Source organism: Odontesthes bonariensis, chromosome 11 (assembly GCF_027942865.1).
Source record: "Odontesthes bonariensis isolate fOdoBon6 chromosome 11, fOdoBon6.hap1, whole genome shotgun sequence".
Taxonomy (NCBI): domain Eukaryota; kingdom Metazoa; phylum Chordata; class Actinopteri; order Atheriniformes; family Atherinopsidae; genus Odontesthes; species Odontesthes bonariensis.
In genome coordinates this window covers 30,436,586-30,457,473 of record NC_134516.1, presented here as the reverse complement: position 1 = coordinate 30,457,473, position 20,888 = coordinate 30,436,586, and the positions used below count along the sequence as shown (strand labels likewise).

Below are 20,888 nucleotides of genomic sequence, written 5' to 3'. Positions count from 1 at the left end.
GAACCTTTCTCCACAATTGATGCACAGTGATGCACCGCTCGGACCACCGCACTGGTCCAGAGGAAAAAAAAGTGTCAGCTTTTTTGTCAGAGCATGAAAGGTCATCAAACACACAGACAATTACATTATGCTTAGCTTTAAATAAAATGCCACCTTTCCTATGTGCCTCTAAGTGGCTCTGCAGCCAGTTTTGTTGGTTTAGATGTTAGGCAAAGAGGGCAGTGAAACAGGTTGCAACAAGACGTGCAGCGTTCGATTTTGGGCGTAGTGCCGGTGTTATGCCAGAGGGTAATATTGAAATATGCATCTGTAAGAGACATATAATGTCGTAATAAGTAAAACAAAATTATTCAAAAATTATATGATATAACTCAGTTTTCTTGGTCTTGGAAAATGGCACATTTAAAGGCCTACAGAAAGCTGACACTATACCCAATACATAATGATAATACATACACAGAGGAACAATAATGATCATTGGACCCTACACCAAAACATTTCATAAACGCATGAAATTTGCAATTTTGAATTTGCCGCTTGGAAACCCTTCCTGGAATTCCAGACTGGGGGCGGGGCTTCCGTGCGACGTCACATGTGCCATGGTTTTTCCTGGCTGCCGCTATTGTAGTATGCTTGTTGAGTGGTGAAGGCAATAAAACGTTGGGTTCAGTGCAGTTTTTATTGCGAGTATGTACGAAGTGCTGTGGGTGCGTGTGTTGCCCTTAGCACCAGCAGCTCACACCACTGGGGACAGAGGAAGCAGAGAGACCTGCGGTCGGAACTTGTGTCTGTGTCTCCCTGGCGGAGAGCGGACACACCGCGGGATGGTTGCCCTGAAATCAGCCGGCAGAGCGATCATCAAGAGCCCCGACGTGGACACACGTCGGGGCTCTTGACGTTTGATGATTGCTCTGCCGTCTGATTTCCACTCTCCACCTGGCGGAGAGTGTGTCCGCTCTCCGCCAGGTGGATTCCCCCTGAGTGTCCGCACCGCAGGGAGCTGAACACGGCGGGATGGCTCCGGCTGATTTCACCAGAGAGGAGGCAGGCGAACAGGGAGACACAGACACAAGACCGCAGGTCTCTCTGCTTCCTCTGTCCCCGGTGGTGTGAGCTGCTGAGGGTAACACACGCTCAAAATTTGCCGTGAAGAAGCTGTCCAGGTCTGGCAAACTGCTGGCTTCGCTACTAGAACTACTAGTATCAGTCATGGTGATTGTTCCAGCAGTTGGCACGCGTGACGTCACGCACCTGTCGTCGGTTTGCCAAAATTCGAGTCAAATGTGGTGATAGTTTATTGGGCCTAATCAGGACTATCCAGGGGCCTACAATTATTTTAAAATCATAAAAAAATTCCATGGTATAGGAATCGATCTGCTATTTCAGTTTTGTGCATAAAATCACCTTTCTGTAGGCCTTTAAGTGAGCACTATCGATACGATCACAACACTAAAGACTACCCAAAAGTAAAACACCTGATTTTTTTCAAATGAATACAACTTTACAGTATATAGTGTGCAACGTAACGTTCTAGTGAATAAAGACTGTTTCTGTTTCTTCATATGACGAAAAGTTGTTGTCACTCGACTTTTACTCACCTTGTCGTCTCCACATTTCAAATGGGGAACGAAAAATACTCTCTTCCTGGTCCTCACAGTGCAGGTCTGCAGCTAGAGCCCTCTCAGTTTTCTAGGAAATAACAGGCAGCTGTCTGTGCTGAATGGAATTTCCTAAATCCAAACTGCATTGGATGAAGAGTGGCATGGCCATTATTTCAGAGTTCAGTCAGTTCTGTGGTAACCCATTTCTCTGCTACTTTGGAAATTCTAGGTAAAATACTTATGGGTCGATAGATTTTGTCGGCCTTAAAGACGGGGGTGACCCGAGCAATCTTCCATGTCGATGGTACCGTTCCTGTTTTATGGATAGATTTACAAGATGTGCAACTGGGTCTGCAAGAGCCTGTTTATTGGTCTTTAAAAGGTCACTAGTAAGACCAAATGAATCTCTGGGCTTTTTAGAGATGAAATATGTGAGCATTTAAAGGGCTTTGCAAGTTCCTCAACCGAGCCAATGAAAAATCTATTGATAACTCACAGTAATCTCCAGATTGTCAGTTAGCTCATCATTTACCTGGAGCTGTAGATCACTAAGATGGGAGATAACTCATTTAGATTGTTCCATATTAGCTTTTAATCACCATTTGCCCCACTTATGGCCTCAATACAGAATCTGCTTTCACCTTACGGGTCATCCTTAAGACTTTATCTCTATTTTTCATTCATTTTATAATTTCATTGTTCAACCAGGGCAGATTATTTCTATGTTGCTTGGATTTACCTTTTTTTTGTGAATCGTTATAATATCATTGACTTTTTTTAATAAAGTATCTGAGCTAGAGATCAATGTTGTTATTTTCCAGAATATTAGACCTTCTAGATTTTGGATTTCCTCATTCATCAGGAATTGTTGCTGGCTTTTGGGCATGAAGTAGAACTGGTGACCTCTGGTGGATGCCATTAAATGCTTCCTCTTAATTTTCCATGAGCACAAGATAAAATTGTGATCTGACAGGCCAGATAATAGATTCAAAGTCCATTATCCATCATCTTCCGCTTGTCCTGGGGTCAGGTCGTGGGGGCAGCAGCTTGAGCAGAGAAACCCAGACGTCCTTGTCCCCGGCCACTTCCTCCAGCTCTTCTGGGGGATACCCAAGGCGTTCCCAGAAACATAGTCTCTCCAACGTGTCCTGAGTCTTCCCCGGGGCCTCCTCCCAGTGGGACGGGCCTGGAACACCTCACCAGGGAGGCGTCCAGGAGGCATCCTAACCAGATGCCCGAGCCACCTCATCAAAGTCTTAGAGATTATTTCAGGATTATTAGTAAATATTGGATCAATTGTTGTATTTGACGTATTAGTTATTCTTGTCGCTCCTTTTATAATTTGTGTCAAATTGTACTCATCCATCAGCTGTTTAATTTTTTTCCTGACTTGATGTCCCAGTTGATATTAAAATCAGCGAGTAGGATGATTTCCTTCTTCGAGTTGCAGTGATTTAAGATTGTCTGAAGATGATCATAAAACACATCCTTTGCTGAGGTGGATCCACACAAGTCACAGTAAAAGACATTGATGAGCAGAGTGATGCATTTAGACCAATACACTCAGCGTTAACGTCTTTAGGCCACCTTATTAGTTCACGTTGAAACTTCTCTCTGACATAGATTAATACTCCCCCACCTCGCCCTGCTTCTCTAGCCTTTCTAAATACATTATATCCTGGAATGCTGGTAGCTGCTGTAGATGATGATGAATGTGTCAACCAACTTTCACATATTCCAAGTATATCAATATTAGAGTCCCTTAATAAATGTTCCATTTGCTCAGTTTGTGTTTTTCCTGGTTAAAAACAGCAAAGTGTTTCCTGGTTTCATCTCCTCTCTCTGAGCTGCAGATCCAGATGTGCTTAGACTCAACATGAATTGAACCTGGTGGTGGTAATATTCTGGGTCTTTAATGGTTAGATTACAGGTTTGTAGAGTTGTTTTAACAAAGAGAGACAAAGGTTGAGTTAAAACGGACTGTGTTTCCCTGATGGCTGTTGAGCTGAATGGCTGCAGACCTCTGAGTTGTAAGCTGGAACAGAGGGTTAGTGTAAAGAATGTCATGTATTACCACCGCTGTTACTTTTATTCCTTTAAAGCAGCGGTCATCAACCTTTTTCAGCCCAACCTCTACATGGTGTTTAAGTGAACAACTTGGACAAGACTCTGGTTCCTTCCATCATTTAGAAATATTGTAGCTCAAGTTCCTTTTCAGAGTTTCATCATGACAAAAAGAATTAGTAAAAGAGAAAAAAGTAAGAGTTTACTGCTTAAAAAGCTGAACGTGTGCAGAACACATCAGAGCACAGTGCTGATAGCTGAGGGCACTTATAAACGCACCCTCAGCGTTCACGTTTGATCTGAGATATTGAGACCTGAGTGGCTCGGTCTGTCCAGGTCCAGTTAGAATATGTTGGTTAGCGTAGGTTAGCTTAGAGAAATCTTTTGTGTGAACTTCAAAAGGATCTAAGTCTTCTTCCTCTCTGTCATTGCAGAAACGTAGAGCCCAAGAGGGATCCAGATGGCACTGCTGTAAGGACTGTGGGAAAGCTATCAAACGATCAAATCTGAGGTATCATCAGAGAATTCATACTGGAGAGAAGCCATACAGCTGTGGTCAGTGTGGGGCAGCTTTCACTGGATTATCTAATCTAAAGAGACACCAACGTATTCACACAGGAGAGAAACCTTACAGCTGTGGTCAGTGTGGGGCAGCTTTCACTCAATCATCTGATCTAAAGAAACACCAACGTATTCACACAGGAGAGAAGCCATACAGCTGTGACCAGTGTGGGGCAGCTTTCACTACATTACGTGATCTAAAGAGGCACCAACGTATTCACACAGGAGAGAAACCTTTCATCTGTGGTCAGTGTGGGGCAGCTTTCATTGAATTAGGTAGTCTAAAGAAACACCAACGTATTCACTCAGGAGAGAAGCCTTACAGCTGTGGTCAGTGTGGGGCAGCTTTCACTCAATCATCTGATCTACAGAAACACCAACGTATTCACACAGGAGATAAACCTTTCATCTGTGGTGAGTGTGGGGCAGCTTTCACTGTATTAGGTCATCTAAAGACACACCAACGTAGTCACACAGGAGAGAAACCTTTCATCTGTGGTCAGTGTGGGGCAGCTTTCACTCAATCATCTCATCTAAAGACACACGAACGTATTCACACAGGAGAGAAACCTTTCATCTGTGGTCAGTGTGGGGCAGCTTTCACTCAATTAGGTCATCTAAAGACACACCAACGTAGTCACACAGGAGAGAAACCTTTCATCTGTGGTCAGTGCGGGGCAGCTTTCACTACATTAGCTAGTCTAAAGAGACACCAACGTAGTCACACTGCAGAGAAATGATTGGTTTAAATCAACAATAATTTTTATGGCAGATAAGCAAACATTCACCTGGGAGCAGCAACAGGAACTACCAATCAGAAGCCTTGCCTTTGTTCAGATTAAAAATCTTCTTTGTGGATTACCACCTTCTCTTGTCAGGACTTTAGTTCTGAATGTTCTGTGGGGAGCACATGTTTGAAGAACCATTGAAAGTGCTTTATAATTTGTTGGGATTGCTTTAACTGAGGACGGATCTCCCGATGTTCAAGACATGGCATCAATTGTGAGTTGATGGACAGAACAAAATGCAGTCTGTTTGAAAGTAGAAACATGTTTATTCTGTTATACTGAACATATTTGTTTTGTTTAAAGTTAAGATCCACAAAGTAGCTTTGCACCAGCTGTGGGTATTTCTGTAAACATCTGAAGAAGCAATATATCATTTCAGTTTGATGTGAAGTCGAGCTTTACACTCGTCTGTATTTCATTGTTCTGCTTTTATTAAAGGTCAGATGTTAACTTTTCTCATGCTTTTCATGTTCTTGCTACACAGATATTTTTGAAGAATATGTGTGTTTGGTTACGAGGGAAAGTTGACCCTTATCATCTTCCCCAAAGACCCAGAAATCTTTAACGCAGTCTGAAAAAGGTTTGGAGTTGTTCCCTGTACTTCCCAGACAGCTGTATGATGCTCATGGCTGAAGCTGAAAGTTAAGGCTGTTCCAACACTAAAAGGGCACGAGGCTCAACTTCAAGCTGTGAAACTCTTTCAAATGTCTGTTGTGTTGGAATCAGATGTGTGAACGGATTTTAGTCCAAACGTTATGGCTGCACTGAGGGAAAAGGCAGCTAAGTAGGCTAACGGTACTTTGAATTGAACCGTTTAACATGAGAAAACTGAACTGATCTGTTTGTTGCTTCTACAACTGCTCAGTTACTCACACAATCAGGTACTGAGCAGATTTACCAAACAGACATTCTGCTGTAATCTCAGATGCTCTCAGTTGCGCTGCTCGCGTTGTTTTAGTCCACAACTCTTCTTCTTCTTCTTCTGCCCCGACGGCTACACAACTTACCCAGAACACCCGGTGGCAGAGTGTGCACACGACACCCTTATACTTTATTGGATTGTATCTACAAACTCAAACGCTGATCATTTAAACTTGCTTCAGGCTGTTTCTGTTCCCTTTAGTTTTAAGCTGACTGTGTTTGGCGTACCCTGAGCATTTCAGTGGAAAATGTTCAGCACAGACTTGGAGTTGTATTGTGTTCTTGTGGTAACTACGTCCCCACAGCTATTATATCCTTAAGAGTTTCTTAGAAAGCGCTTTCTGCTGCTCACAGTGGGAGAATCTCACTGACAAATCCCACTTTGGCCTAAAGATGTGATCAGCGGTGACTTTTGTGTGTTAGCGACTGGTGCTACGGTCCTGGCTGAACAGGAAGTAGCCACCAGAAATGCAAGACAGTCGCTGTGGCAACTGAATGTTACGCAGGACTGTCTTCCTGTATGCAGATGGTCATCAGTGAAGTCACCTCCCCCGAATGAACCCCGCCATGTTGTGTATATGTGGCAAAACATGGCGAGCCAGCCAGGGGGGCTGTTAGCGTGACAGAGACAGTCCCTCAGTCAGAGACCAACCTCAGAAGTTAAACCCAGTTTGTAACTGAGCTGACTCACAGTGGAAGTCACACGTTAGATCTGGTTCTCAGGGAGTGTTTCCTGTTGAGATCCAGCCGTGTCTGATCAGTGCTGCAGTTTCTTGTTTTGCATTATTCTCTCCTTTTACTCAGACTACACCTGAAACTAATCAAAAGCAGGAAGCAGCATGAAGAATTGTCACATCAGCCAATTCAAAGAAGTAATAACAAGTGCTTCAAAAAGGCAAATGAAAGAAGGGACGTAAAAATGAGGAAAATCCCCTCAGTCCCCAGAAGTCTTTCTGGGGTTCCTGCTCCCAAAGCACACTGAGCGCTGCTTCTGTGCTTCAGTGTTTTTCAGTAGTTTGTGTTTACTTTTTCAACCTCCGTAATGATCTGTAAAACTGAAGGTTGTTGAAGAACACAGTGCTGGATCCAAACAATAGTGTAATGTTCCAATCTGACCTCCTGGTGGCAGTGTCGTCTCACTGGTGGGATTTCTCATTGATTCTTTTAAAAGCAGGAATCAACGTCAGATATTCATGATCTGAAGGGGATGAACTCCTGTGCTTCTGCAGAATACCTGAGTTTCCTCCAGTGCCACCATGAAGTTAGTGTTTTTCGCCATATATATTTATATTTACACTAACTTATAGATTTAATCTGCTGTAACTCCTGGTTAAATGGAGGGTTTCCTCTTTAACTGTAGAATTCCACGTAATATAATTCTAGTTCAAAAAATAAAATAATAAACTCATGTGTCAGCTTTAGTTATTTAGAAATGTAGATTGATGATACATATTGGATGGAAGCTTTTGGCTCCGGATGAAATGTTTTGGGTTCAGGTGGAACAGAACCAGGTCAGCACTATTATCCCAGAATTATTTGCATCTTCTTCAGATTTCCTCTGTGAAAACAGAGACTTCTGAAACATGTTTCTGAGCTGGTGTGGATGCTGCTGGAAGGACCTCTGCTGGTCACTCTGGTAGGTTTTCACATCTGTTATGATGCGTAACCGTAGCAACGGGAAATTTGTTCACCTGTTGGTGCAGCTAACTGAGCTTCACAAAAGCCCAAGAAATGTCTGGAAAAATACCCCAAATCTGGATGAGCTGAAGAGGAGACGTCTAGGATGCAGAGCAGGAACAAACTGGAGGAAAAGGAGGAGGAAGTTTAAAGCATTTCTTCCCTCGATCATCAGGGGAAATGTGAGGTCACTGGTGGATAAGACAACTACATGGATCAACTACACACTGAAAGATTGAATCCTAAACTCTCTTTTCATTTTCTTTTCATAGGGGCTGAGTTCAGGCCTTTTCCAGGTTCCACTCAATTTTTCTCAGTCTTCAAAGTTTGATCTATGAAGCCAAAATGAAAAGAGAAACTTTAGGATTCAACCCTTCAGTGTGGAGTTGAACAGCTCAGGCTGTCGGCTGAAAGCTTTGAGCCTCCGAGAACGTGGAAACTATGACCAGACGACTTTTAAAGTTCAACAACGCTGCTCACAAGGAGCAGCTCAGGATGATGGGACGCTGCCTGGGGTTGGACTCATCACGGGTTCAGTTCCCTCAGATGCTCTGAGTCACAGCTGTCTTTCAGCTCGCAGCCTGAGCCGTGCGCCCAGATGCTCAGTTGTACATCAGTTAAAGGCAGATGATTTATCTGATCTGATTATTTACAACATGTTCATTCAGCTTTGGACATATTTGTGGAATTAATGGTTTATGACTTGTATCTTTAAAAACTTTGCCCCCTGGTGTGTGAAGAGAAGAAGAAAGCACAGGGACCCACACAGGAAGAGGGCGGGCTTTATTTGGGGCTTCAACAACAAGCTCAAACTGGCCAAATGAGTGAGAGACACAACGATGGAAACAAGTGTTCAGCAGCTGCTCTGTAAGTAGAGAAGCTGTGTTTTTCTGCTTAAGCTGAAATCCTTTAACTGTTCCTGCTCTGTGGAGAACTTCTGATAGTGGAGGGGACATTAAAACAGGTCAGGCTGAGGTCGGATGGAATAACATGATGATGAGCTGCTTTAGGAGGAACTTTACACAACTAAGAGCGTACAGAAACTAAGTGAAAAGAATGCAAAATAAATGCTCAGTTTGATCCAAACTCCTGCAGCTGAGCGTGTAAAGAATAAACGGTGTGAGTGGTGTGGGGGGGGCAGCAGGGCTTTACCACTGCTCGCCCCATCTTGTTTCAGCTCAGGTGTTTTCTGCTAAAGTCGACAGCAGGAAATGTTTGAGGAACTCTAAGAGACAGTGGTGTCAGATAGAGATGGGCTTTAGGCCACGCCCACACAGAACCTTATCAGAAAGTAGAAATGGACTGTTCCTGTACAGCACTTTTCTGATCTTAATGAGCACTCAGAGCTTCAACACTACCTGCCACATTCAGCCACACTCACACAGCACGTCTTAGTCTGTAACTACAGGCTTTCTACTCAGTCACACACATTCATGCACCCATGGATGCGTCGCTAGGCAACGTGGGGTTCAGCGTCTTCCACCTGTGGCCGGGGAAGCCGGAGTGGAACCACCAACCTCCCCATTGGCGCCTGCTCTTGCTCCTGAGCTCCAGCTGCTCTTTCTATGCATATCAGAGAACAGCACAACCTACTGTGGCTGGTATGTTACAGTTCTGTGTGTGCTGCCATGGAATATGTTTCTATGCTGTTCCTGTTCAGGAATGCTGCGTAAGAGGCTGCCCACATGAGTCCCACTACTTTGGTCTTTTCTCCACAGCATCAGCAGTTAGAGTGAGTTTAGTTATTGAGTGGCTAACATTTCAGATAAAGGACATAACAGCAGTATTTACTGCACATGGAGCAGCTTCACATCAGCACAGAAAGATGTTTGTATTCATCGCTGGTTTGATCTGAGCTCTGCGTTTCTCAGGTTGTCGGGTTTATAGAGTTTAATGACTTTATTTGTCTGATTCAAAGCAACCTGAGTCTCACTTCTCTTCAGTTCTGACGTCACTGCTGAGCTGCACAGCTGATCCAGGTTAGCTGGGATCAAGCTTTTATCACCATTCAGATATTTGAACTCTTTATCAGTGACTTCAGCAGGAGCCTGTGATATGAAAGAGATGGAATCATGAATAAGTGAATCCAGCTTTTTGCTCCTCATGTCAGCGCTCACAGCTGGTCTGACTGTGAGTCCCAGCAGCTCTCAGCTGTCTGAAGGAGACTCTGTGTCTCTGAGCTGTGAGGAGGACCACAGCTCTGCTGGATGGACTCTGAGGAGGAACACAAGCAGAGGAACCAGGACTAAGTGTGGATCAGGATGGGGTAAAGCAGCCGGTTCCTCCTGTAGCATCAGCTCCACATAGCCATCAGACAGTGGAGTTTACTGGTTTGAGTCCAGAGAGGGAGCAGCCAGTAACAGCATCAGCCTCCCTGTCTCTGGTGAGATCAGACTGTAGAGTTTACTGGTGTGAGTCCAGAGAGGGAGCAGCCAGTAACAGCATCAGCCTCCCTGTCTCTGGTGAGATCAGACTGTGGAGTTTCCTGGTGTGAGCCCAGAGAGGGAGCAGCCAGTAACAGCATCAGCCTCCCTGTCTCTGGTGAGATCAGACTGTGGAGTTTACTGGTGTGAGTCCTGAGAGGGAGCAGCCAGTAACAGCATCAGCCTCCCTGTCTCTGGTGAGATCAGACTGTGGAGTTTACTGGTGTGAGTCCAGAGAGGGAGCAGCCAGTAACAGCATCAGCCTCCCTGTCTCTGGTGAGATCAGACTGTGGAGTTTACTGGTGTGAGCCCAGAGAGGGAGCAGCCAGTAACAGCATCAGCCTCCCTGTCTCTGGTGAGATCAGACTGTGGAGTTTACTGGTGTGAGCCCAGAGAGGGAGCAGCCAGTAACAGCATCAGCCTCCCTGTCTCTGGTGAGATCAGACAGTAGAGTTTACTGGTGTGAGTCCAGAGAGGGAGCAGCCAGTAACAGCATCAGCCTCCCTGTCTCTGGTGAGATCAGACTGTGGAGTTTACTGGTGTGAGTCCAGAGAGGGAGCAGCCAGTAACAGCACCAGCCTCCCTGTCTCTGGTGAGATCAGACTGTGGAGTTTCCTGGTGTGAGCCCAGAGAGGGAGCAGCCAGTAACAGCATCAGCCTCCCTGTCTCTGGTGAGATCAGACTGTGGAGTTTACTGGTGTGAGCCCAGAGAGGGAGCAGCCAGTAACAGCATCAGCCTCCCTGTCTCTGGTGAGATCAGACTGTGGAGTTTACTGGTGTGAGTCCAGAGAGGGAGCAGCCAGTAACAGCATCAGCCTTCCTGTCTCTGGTGAGATCAGACTGTGGAGTTTACTGGTGTGAGTCCAGAGAGGGAGCAGCCAGTAACAGCATCAGCCTCCCTGTCTCTGGTGAGATCAGACAGTGGAGTTTACTGGTGTGAGCCCAGAGAGGGAGCAGCCAGTAACAGCATCAGCCTCCCTGTCTCTGGTGAGATCAGACTGTGGAGTTTCCTGGTGTGAGCCCAGAGAGGGAGCAGCCAGTAACAGCATCAGCCTCCCTGTCTCTGGTGAGATCAGACTGTGGAGTTTACTGGTGTGAGTCCAGAGAGGGAGCAGCTAGTAACAGCATCAGCCTCCCTGTCTCTGGTGAGATCAGACTGTGGAGTTTACTGGTGTGAGTCCAGAGAGGGAGCAGCCAGTAACAGCATCAGCCTCCCTGTCTCTGGTGAGATCAGACTGTGGAGTTTACTGGTGTGAGTCCAGAGAGGGAGCAGCCAGTAACAGCATCAGCCTCCCTGTCTCTGGTGAGATCAGACTGTGGAGTTTCCTGGTGTGAGCCCAGAGAGGGAGCAGCCAGTAACAGCATCAGCCTCCCTGTCTCTGGTGAGATCAGACTGTGGAGTTTACTGGTGTGAGTCCAGAGAGGGAGCAGCCAGTAACAGCATCAGCCTCCCTGTCTCTGGTGAGATCAGACTGTGGAGTTTACTGGTGTGAGCCCAGAGAGGGAGCAGCCAGTAACAGCATCAGCCTCCCTGTCTCTGGTGAGATCAGACTGTGGAGTTTCCTGGTGTGAGCCCAGAGAGGGAGCAGCCAGTAACAGCATCAGCCTCCCTGTCTCTGGTGAGATCAGACTGTGGAGTTTACTGGTGTGAGTCCAGAGAGGGAGCAGCCAGTAACAGCATCAGCCTCCCTGTCTCTGGTGAGATCAGACTGTGGAGTTTCCTGGTGTGAGCCCAGAGAGGGAGCAGCCAGTAACAGCATCAGCCTCCCTGTCTCTGGTGAGATCAGACTGTGGAGTTTACTGGTGTGAGCCCAGAGAGGGAGCAGCCAGTAACAGCATCAGCCTCCCTGTCTCTGGTGAGATCAGACTGTGGAGTTTACTGGTGTGAGCCCAGAGAGGGAGCAGCCAGTAACAGCATCAGCCTCCCTGTCTCTGGTGAGATCAGACTGTGGAGTTTACTGGTGTGAGCCCAAAGAGGGAGCAGCCAGTAACAGCATCAGCCTCCCTGTCTCTGGTGAGATCAGACTGTGGAGTTTACTGGTGTGAGCCCAGAGAGGGAGCAGCCACACCAGTAAAGTTTATTGGTGTGAGTCCAGAGAGGGAGCAGCCAGTAACAGCATCAGCCTCCCTGTCTCTGGTGAGATCAGACAGTAGAGTTTACTGGTGTGAGTCCAGAGAGGGAGCAGCCAGTAACAGCATCAGCCTCCCTGTCTCTGGTGAGGTCAGACTGTGGAGTTTACTGGTGTGAGTCCAGAGAGGGAGCAGCCAGTAACAGCATCAGCCTCCCTGTCTCTGGTGAGATCAGACTGTGGAGTTTACTGGTGTGAGTCCAGAGAGGGAGCAGCCAGTAACAGCATCAGCCTCCCTGTCTCTGGTGAGATCAGACTGTAGAGTTTACTGGTGTGAGCCCAGAGAGGGAGCAGCCAGTAACAGCATCAGCCTCCCTGTCTCTGGTGAGATCAGACTGTGGAGTTTCCTGGTGTGAGCCCAGAGAGGGAGCAGCCAGTAACAGCATCAGCCTCCCTGTCTCTGGTGAGATCAGACTGTAGAGTTTCCTGGTGTGAGCCCAGAGAGGGAGCAGCCAGTAACAGCATCAGCCTCCCTGTCTCTGGTGAGATCAGACTGTAGAGTTTACTGGTGTGAGTCCAGAGAGGGAGCAGCCACACCAGTAAAGTTTATTGGTGTGAGTCCAGAGAGGGAGCAGCCAGTAACAGCATCAGCCTCCCTGTCTCTGGTGAGATCAGACTGTAGAGTTTACTGGTGTGAGCCCAGAGAGGGAGCAGCCAGTAACAGCATCAGCCTCCCTGTCTCTGGTGAGATCAGACTGTGGAGTTTACTGGTGTGAGTCCAGAGAGGGAGCAGCCAGTAACAGCATCAGCCTCCCTGTCTCTGGTGAGATCAGACTGTGGAGTTTACTGGTGTGAGCCCAGAGAGGGAGCAGCCAGTAACAGCATCAGCCTCCCTGTCTCTGGTGAGATCAGACAGTGGAGTTTACTGGTGTGAGCCCAGAGAGGGAGCAGCCAGTAACAGCATCAGCCTCCCTGTCTCTGGTGAGATCAGACAGTGGAGTTTACTGGTGTGAGTCCAGAGAGGGAGCAGCCAGTAACAGCATCAGCCTCCCTGTCTCTGGTGAGATCAGACTGTAGAGTTTACTGGTGTGAGTCCAGAGAGGGAGCAGCCAGTAACAGCATCAGCCTCCCTGTCTCTGGTGAGATCAGACTGTGGAGTTTACTGGTGTGAGTCCAGAGAGGGAGCAGCCAGTAACAGCATCAGCCTCCCTGTCTCTGATGAGATCAGACTGTGGAGTTTCCTGGTGTGAGCCCAGAGAGGGAGCAGCCAGTAACAGCATCAGCCTCCCTGTCTCTGGTGAAATCAGACTTTGGAGTTTACTGGTGTGAGCCCAGAGAGGGAGCAGCCAGTAACAGCATCAGCCTCCCTGTCTCTGGTGAGATCAGACAGTGGAGTTTACTGGTGTGAGCCCAGAGAGGGAGCAGCCAGTAACAGCATCAGCCTCCCTGTCTCTGGTGAGATCAGACAGTGGAGTTTACTGGTGTGAGTCCAGAGAGGGAGCAGCCAGTAACAGCATCAGCCTCCCTGTCTCTGGTGAGATCAGACTGTAGAGTTTACTGGTGTGAGTCCAGAGAGGGAGCAGCCAGTAACAGCATCAGCCTCCCTGTCTCTGGTGAGATCAGACTGTGGAGTTTACTGGTGTGAGCCCAGAGAGGGAGCAGCCAGTAACAGCATCAGCCTCCCTGTCTCTGGTGAGATCAGACAGTGGAGTTTACTGGTGTGAGCCCAGAGAGGGAGCAGCCAGTAACAGCATCAGCCTCCCTGTCTCTGGTGAGATCAGACAGTGGAGTTTACTGGTGTGAGTCCAGAGAGGGAGCAGCCAGTCACAGCATCAGCCTCCCTGTCTCTGGTGAGATCAGACAGTGGAGTTTACTGGTGTGAGTCCAGAGAGGGAGCAGCCAGTAACAGCATCAGCCTCCCTGTCTCTGGTGAGATCAGACTGTAGAGTTTACTGGTGTGAGTCCAGAGAGGGAGCAGCCAGTAACAGCATCAGCCTCCCTGTCTCTGGTGAGATCAGACAGTGGAGTTTACTGGTGTGAGTCCAGAGAGGGAGCAGCCAGTAACAGCATCAGCCTCCCTGTCTCTGGTGAGATCAGACTGTGGAGTTTACTGGTGTGAGCCCAGAGAGGGAGCAGCCAGTAACAGCATCAGCCTCCCTGTCTCTGGTGAGATCAGACTGTGGAGTTTACTGGTGTGAGCCCAGAGAGGGAGCAGCCAGTAACAGCATCAGCCTCCCTGTCTCTGGTGAGATCAGACTGTGGAGTTTACTGGTGTGAGCCCAGAGAGGGAGCAGCCAGTAACAGCATCAGCCTCCCTGTCTCTGGTGAGATCAGACTGTGGAGTTTACTGGTGTGAGCCCAGAGAGGAAGCAGCCAGTAACAGCATCAGCCTCCCTGTCTCTGGTGAGATCAGACTGTGGAGTTTACTGGTGTGAGTCCAGAGAGGGAGCAGCCAGTAACAGCATCAGCCTCCCTGTCTCTGGTGAGATCAGACTGTGGAGTTTACTGGTGTGAGCCCAGAGAGGGAGCAGCCAGTAACAGCATCAGCCTCCCTGTCTCTGGTGAGATCAGACTGTGGAGTTTACTGGTGTGAGTCCAGAGAGGGAGCAGCCAGTAACAGCATCAGCCTCCCTGTCTCTGGTGAGATCAGACTGTGGAGTTTACTGGTGTGAGCCCAGAGAGGGAGCAGCCAGTAACAGCATCAGCCTCCCTGTCTCTGGTGAGATCAGACTGTGGAGTTTACTGGTGTGAGTCCAGAGAGGGAGCAGCCAGTAACAGCATCAGCCTCCCTGTCTCTGGTGAGATCAGACAGTGGAGTTTACTGGTGTGAGCCCAGAGAGGGAGCAGCCAGTAACAGCATCAGCCTCCCTGTCTCTGGTGAGATCAGACTGTGGAGTTTACTGGTGTGAGCCCAGAGAGGGAGCAGCCAGTAACAGCATCAGCCTCCCTGTCTCTGGTGAGATCAGACTGTGGAGTTTACTGGTGTGAGTCCAGAGAGGGAGCAGCCAGTAACAGCATCAGCCTCCCTGTCTCTGGTGAGATCAGACAGTGGAGTTTACTGGTGTGAGCCCAGAGAGGGAGCAGCCAGTAACAGCATCAGCCTCCCTGTCTCTGGTGAGATCAGACTGTGGAGTTTACTGGTGTGAGTCCAGAGAGGGAGCAGCCAGTAACAGCATCAGCCTCCCTGTCTCTGGTGAGATCAGACTGTGGAGTTTACTGGTGTGAGCCCAGAGAGGGAGCAGCCAGTAACAGCATCAGCCTCCCTGTCTCTGGTGAGATCAGACTGTGGAGTTTACTGGTGTGAGCCCAGAGAGGGAGCAGCCAGTAACAGCATCAGCTTTCCTGTCTCTGGTGAGATCAGACTGTGGAGTTTACTGGTGTGAGTCCAGAGAGGGAGCAGCCAGTAACAACATCAGCCTCCCTGTCTCTGGTGAGATCAGACTGTGGAGTTTACTGGTGTGAGTCCAGAGAGGGAGCAGCCAGTAACAGCATCAGCCTCCCTGTCTCTGGTGAGATCAGACTGTGGAGTCAGTGCTGATGGAGCTGTGTGGAAATGGATGAAATGCTGCAGTTTGTCTCTGTGCTGAGGTGGATCAGTGATCCTGCAGAGTCCTGTCCTCCCTGTGATGGAGGGAGGTGACGTCACTCTGAGCTGTCCAACAAAGACCCCCCAGCTGCTTTCTATAAAGATGGCTCCCTCATCAGGGCGGAGCCTGCAGGTCACATGACCCTCCAGCCTGTTACCAGCTCTGCTGAAGGCCTCTGCAGGTGTAGCATCAGCAGTCATGGAGAGTCTCCACCCAGCTGCATCTCTGCCACAGGTGAGGGTTACTCAGGTGACTCTCTGTGATTCCTGAGCTGAGTTTAAAGAGTTTAAACATTTGTAATGTGACAGTGATGTGATAAATATCTTTATTTCAGATAAAGCCACCATCACACCTCCTCCCACATCCATCTCTCCAGCTGGTTCCTCTCCTCTTCTCTCCCTGGTGTTGCCTCTTGTTTCTGCCTGTGTAGTGGTTCTTCTGCTGGTTCTGCTGGTTTTGCTGGTTCTGCTGGTTCTTCTGCTGGTTCTACTGGTTTTGCTGGTTCTGCTGGTTCTTCTGGTTCTTGTGCTGGTTCTACTGGTTCTGCTGGTTCTTCTGCTGGTTCTGCTGGTTCTGCAGGTTCTTCTGCTGGTTCTGCTGGTTCTGCTGGTTCTTCTGCTGGTTCTACTGGTTCTACTGGTTCTGCTGGTTCTGCTGGTTCTTCTGCTGGTTCTACTGGTTCTACTGGTTCTGCTGGTTCTTCTGCTGGTTCTACTGGTTCTACTGGTTCTACTGGTTCTGCTGGTTCTGCTGGTTCTTCTGCTGGTTCTTCTGCTGGTTCTTCTGCTGGTTCTACTGGTTCTGCTGGTTCTTCTACTGGTTCTGCTGGTTCTGCTGGTTCTGCTGGTTCTGCTGGTTCTTCTGCTGGTTCTGCTGGTTCTTCTGCTGGTTCTACTGGTTCTGCTGGTTCTTCTGCTGGTTCTACTGGTTCTGCTGGTTCTGCTGGTTCTGCTGGTTCTTCTGCTGGTTCTACTGGTTCTGCTGGTTCTGCTGGTTCTACTGGTTCTGCAGGTTCTTCTGCTGGTTCTGCTGGTTCTGCTGGTTCTTCTGGTTCTTGTGCTGGTTCTACTGGTTCTGCTGGTTCTGCTGGTTCTTCTGGTTCTTCTGCTGGTTCTGCTGGTTCTTCTGCTGGTTCTGCTGGTTCTGCTGGTTCTTCTGCTGGTTCTACTGGTTCTGCTGGTTCTTCTGCTGGTTCTGGTGGCTCTGCTGGTTCTACTGGTTCTACTGGTTCTGCTGGTTCTGCTGGTTCTTCTGCTGGTTCTACTGGTTCTGTTGGTTCTTCTGCTGGTTCTTCTGCTGGTTCTGCTGGTTCTGCTGGTTCTACTGGTTCTACTGGTTCTGCTGGTTCTGCTGGTTCTTCTGCTGGTTCTACTGGTTCTGCTGGTTCTTCTACTGGTTCTGCTGGTTCTGCTGGTTCTTCTGGTTCTGCTGGTTCTACTGGTTCTGCTGGTTCTACTGGTTCTGCAGGTTCTTCTGCTGGTTCTGCTGGTTCTTCTGGTTCTTGTGCTGGTTCTACTGGTTCTGCTGGTTCTTCTGCTGGTTCTGCTGGATCTTCTGCTGGTTCTGCTGGTTCTTCTGCTGGTTCTACTGGTTCTACTGGTTCTGCTACTGCTGGTTCTTCTGCTGGTTCTACTGGTTCTGCTGGTTCTTCTGCTTGTTCTACTGGTGGTTCTGCTGGTTCTTCTGCTGGTTCTACTGGTTCTGCTGGTTCTGCTGGTTCTACTGGTTCTGCTGGTTCTTCTGGTTCTACTGGTTCTGCTGGTTCTGCTGGTTCTTCTGCTGGTTCTACTGGTTCTGCTGGTTCTTCTGCTGGTTCTGCTGGTTCTTCTGCTGGTTCTACTGGTTCTGCTGGTTCTGCTGGTTCTTCTGCTGGTTCTACTGGTTCTGCTGGTTCTGATGGTTCTTCTGGTTCTGCTGGTTCTGCTGGTTCTGCTGGTTCTTCTGGTTCTGCTGGTTCTACTGGTTCTGCTGGTTCTACTGGTTCTGCAGGTTCTTCTGCTGGTTCTGCTGGTTCTGCAGGTTCTTCTGCTGGTTCTACTGGTTCTGCTGGTTCTACTGGTTCTGCTGGTTCTTCTGCTGGTTCTTCTGCTGGTTCTTCTGCTGGTTCTACTGGTTCTGCTGGTTCTGCTGGTTCTTCTGGTTCTACTGGTTCTGCTGGTTCTGCTGGTTCTACTGGTTCTGCTGGTTCTGCTGGTTCTACTGGTTCTGCAGGTTCTTCTGCTGGTTCTGCTGGTTCTTCTGGTTCTTGTGCTGGTTCTACTGGTTCTGCTGATTCTGCTGGTTCTTCTGCTGGTTCTGCTGGTTCTTCTGCTGGTTCTACTGGTTCTGCTGGTTCTGCTGGTTCTTCTGCTGGTTCTACTGGTTCTGCTGGTTCTTCTGCTTGTTCTGGTGGCTCTGCTGGTGCTACTGGTTCTGCTGGTTCTGCTGGTTCTTCTGCTGGTTCTACTGGTTCTACTGGTTCTGCTGGTTCTTCTGCTGGTTCTACTGGTTCTGCTGGTTCTGCTGGTTCTTCTGCTGGTTCTACTGGTTCTGTTGGTTCTTCTGCTGGTTCTTCTGCTGGTTCTGCTGGTTCTGCTGGTTCTTCTGCTGGTTCTACTGGTTCTGCTGGTTCTTCTGCTGGTTCTACTGGTTCTGCTGGTTCTGCTGGTTCTTCTGGTTCTGCTGGTTCTACTGGTTCTGCTGGTTCTACTGGTTCTGCAGGTTCTTCTGCTGGTTCTGCTGGTTCTTCTGGTTCTTGTGCTGGTTCTACTGGTTCTGCTGGTTCTTCTGCTGGTTCTGCTGGTTCTGCTGGATCTTCTGCTGGTTCTGCTGGTTCTTCTGCTGGTTCTACTGGTTCTGCTGGTTCTGCTGGTTCTTCTGCTGGTTCTACTGGTTCTGCTGGTTCTTCTGCTTGTTCTACTGGTGGTTCTGCTGGTTCTTCTGCTGGTTCTACTGGTTCTGCTGGTTCTGCTGGTTCTACTGGTTCTGCTGGTTCTTCTGGTTCTACTGGTTCTGCTGGTTCTGCTGGTTCTTCTGCTGGTTCTACTGGTTCTGCTGGTTCTTCTGCTGGTTCTGCTGGTTCTGCTGGTTCTTCTGCTGGTTCTACTGGTTCTGCTGGTTCTGCTGGTTCTTCTGCTGGTTCTACTGGTTCTGCTGGTTCTGCTGGTTCTGCTGGTTCTGCTGGTTCTTCTGGTTCTGCTGGTTCTACTGGTTCTGCAGGTTCTTCTGCTGGTTCTGCTGGTTCTGCAGGTTCTTCTGCTGGTTCTACTGGTTCTGCTGGTTCTACTGGTTCTGCTGGTTCTGCTGGTTCTACTGGTTCTACTGGTTCTGAAGGTGAGACAGATATTATGTTTCCAGGTTTTATTACATGTGTTCTATCATTCATTAAAATATTTTTATTTCTGTATTTTCATTATATTATATCACAATACATGTTAAAATATTTCAGCTGATAAAGAACATGTTGGAGAGGATGATGTCATGTACAGTGATGTTAAGATATCACGTCGTAAACAACAGAAAATCAAAACAACTCAAGGTAAAATCTGTGTGTGAACGGAGATATTCTGAAGGACGGAGATCACTTTTTAAGACTTTCATACCAAATTAGAACACTTTAGTTATATTTTAGAGGCTGAATGCAGTTTGGAAAGTTGAAACATTTTCAGTAAAGTGAATTTTATCTGAAATGTGGAAGAAGAAGTCTGCAAACATGTAAAACTGTTATTCAGAAATGAAAGAATATTTTCACTGTAATTAGATTTATATCAAAGAATATAATGTTCATTTTAACTGGAGTTTCTATTTAAATTATAGTTAAACACTGAATTATTCAATCCAACAGATCTAACACTTTGATAATGAAACCTTTTTATTTTCGTTGTTTCTTTTGATCCTTTCTGGATTAAATTACTTAATAACTTCATGAAGTTAAACTAATAAAACCAAAATCTCTGCGTAAACCGGTTGCGCACGCCGGGCTGCGCACGCCGGGCTGCGCACGCCGGGCTGCGCACGCCGGGCTCACCACAGAAGAGCTGAACTAAGACAGAACCTGAACATGTTCTACATGTAGAACATGTAAAACATGTTGAACATGTAGAACATGTAGAACATGTTAAACATGTTAAACATGTTCAACATGTTGAACATGTCCTGGGTGTTCCTGTGAAGCAGCTGGACTTCAGTCTCCATGGTCCTCAGGACCTCAGCAGCAGGACTGTGTTCAGCTACAGATGAAGAAGCTTTAATCCAGCCCAGATGCTGTGATTCATCTGTCTGTTTCTCAGCAGGATCTGACTCTCCATCATGTGTTGCTGCAGTGTTCCCTGACAGTCCTGTCCGCTCATTCTCCAGTTTTCCATCCGTTACGTGTTGCTCTCAGTGTTAGAATCAGCTTCTGTCTGTGTTTTACTCACTTTGTTCAGCAGCTGATGGAAGTTCAGACTTTCACTGAGTTCAGACTCCAGCTGCTGGATCGCTGTTACAGCCTGACTCTGTTTTACTCCAGGAAACGGCCTAACTACTCACACTGAAGTGTTACATTACGTTGTTAATGTAATACCCCCGAGTTCAGGCTCCATAGTGTTTGGGACAGAGTGATGGTGGCTACATTAAAGCAGCCATGTTTAGCACTTAGTTTGCAGGGCTGCTGGTGCAGAGAGCTCTGATATGTGAACACAGGAAGAAGAATCATCTCTCAGTTCATATCAGCTGCTTGTTTCTGTCCTGAAGTCACTGAGGATGTTTTATTCATGGTGTGCAGCTTCTGCTCTTCTGCACACAGCATGAACTGTACAAGTTAAAGTGTTTGTTGGTTATTTAACCTGAAAGCCTCCAGCAGCATCCATGTTTCCTCATTAAAGCTCTGAAAGAGGAATGAGTGAAACCTGTCTGAGTGTTTCTGTAACCTGAGACAGCAAGAAGCCGTCAGGCTCCTCCTCCTCTGTCTCAGTCTGATGATGTCATCATGTTACTGTGATCATGTGATGAACACACTGATGACCTCAGACTTCATCCAACCATCAGTTCACCTCAAGCTAAAGATGAGGTTTATAAAATAACTGAAGGCTGTTTTAAAGACTTTTTCAGGTTTTTTTAAACCTTTTTTCAGGGTTTTTAGGCTTGTTGCTGCATCAGTGTTAAAATAAGAATAAATGTTTCTGTAAATGTTCAAATGTACTCATTATTTTTGCATTTTGTTGCTGTTGTTTTGCCA

At 47.5% G+C, this 20,888-nt stretch overlaps 1 protein-coding gene and 1 pseudogene across 1 annotated transcript in view; both read left to right on the top strand.

The window, feature by feature from the left end:
* LOC142391244 (uncharacterized) overlaps nucleotides 1-4,999 on the top strand; it is a 34,508-nt gene extending 29,509 nt beyond the window's left edge. The window contains exon 3 of the mRNA XM_075477015.1: nucleotides 4,100-4,999. Within this exon, the coding sequence (XP_075333130.1) occupies nucleotides 4,100-4,966 (867 nt within the window). The 3' untranslated portion in view covers nucleotides 4,967-4,999. The remainder of the gene's footprint in view (nucleotides 1-4,099) is intronic.
* Nucleotides 5,000-8,367: 3,368 nt separating this feature from the next.
* Nucleotides 8,368-19,909, top strand: LOC142391243 (uncharacterized; annotated as a pseudogene).
* Nucleotides 19,910-20,888: the final 979 nt, after the last annotated feature.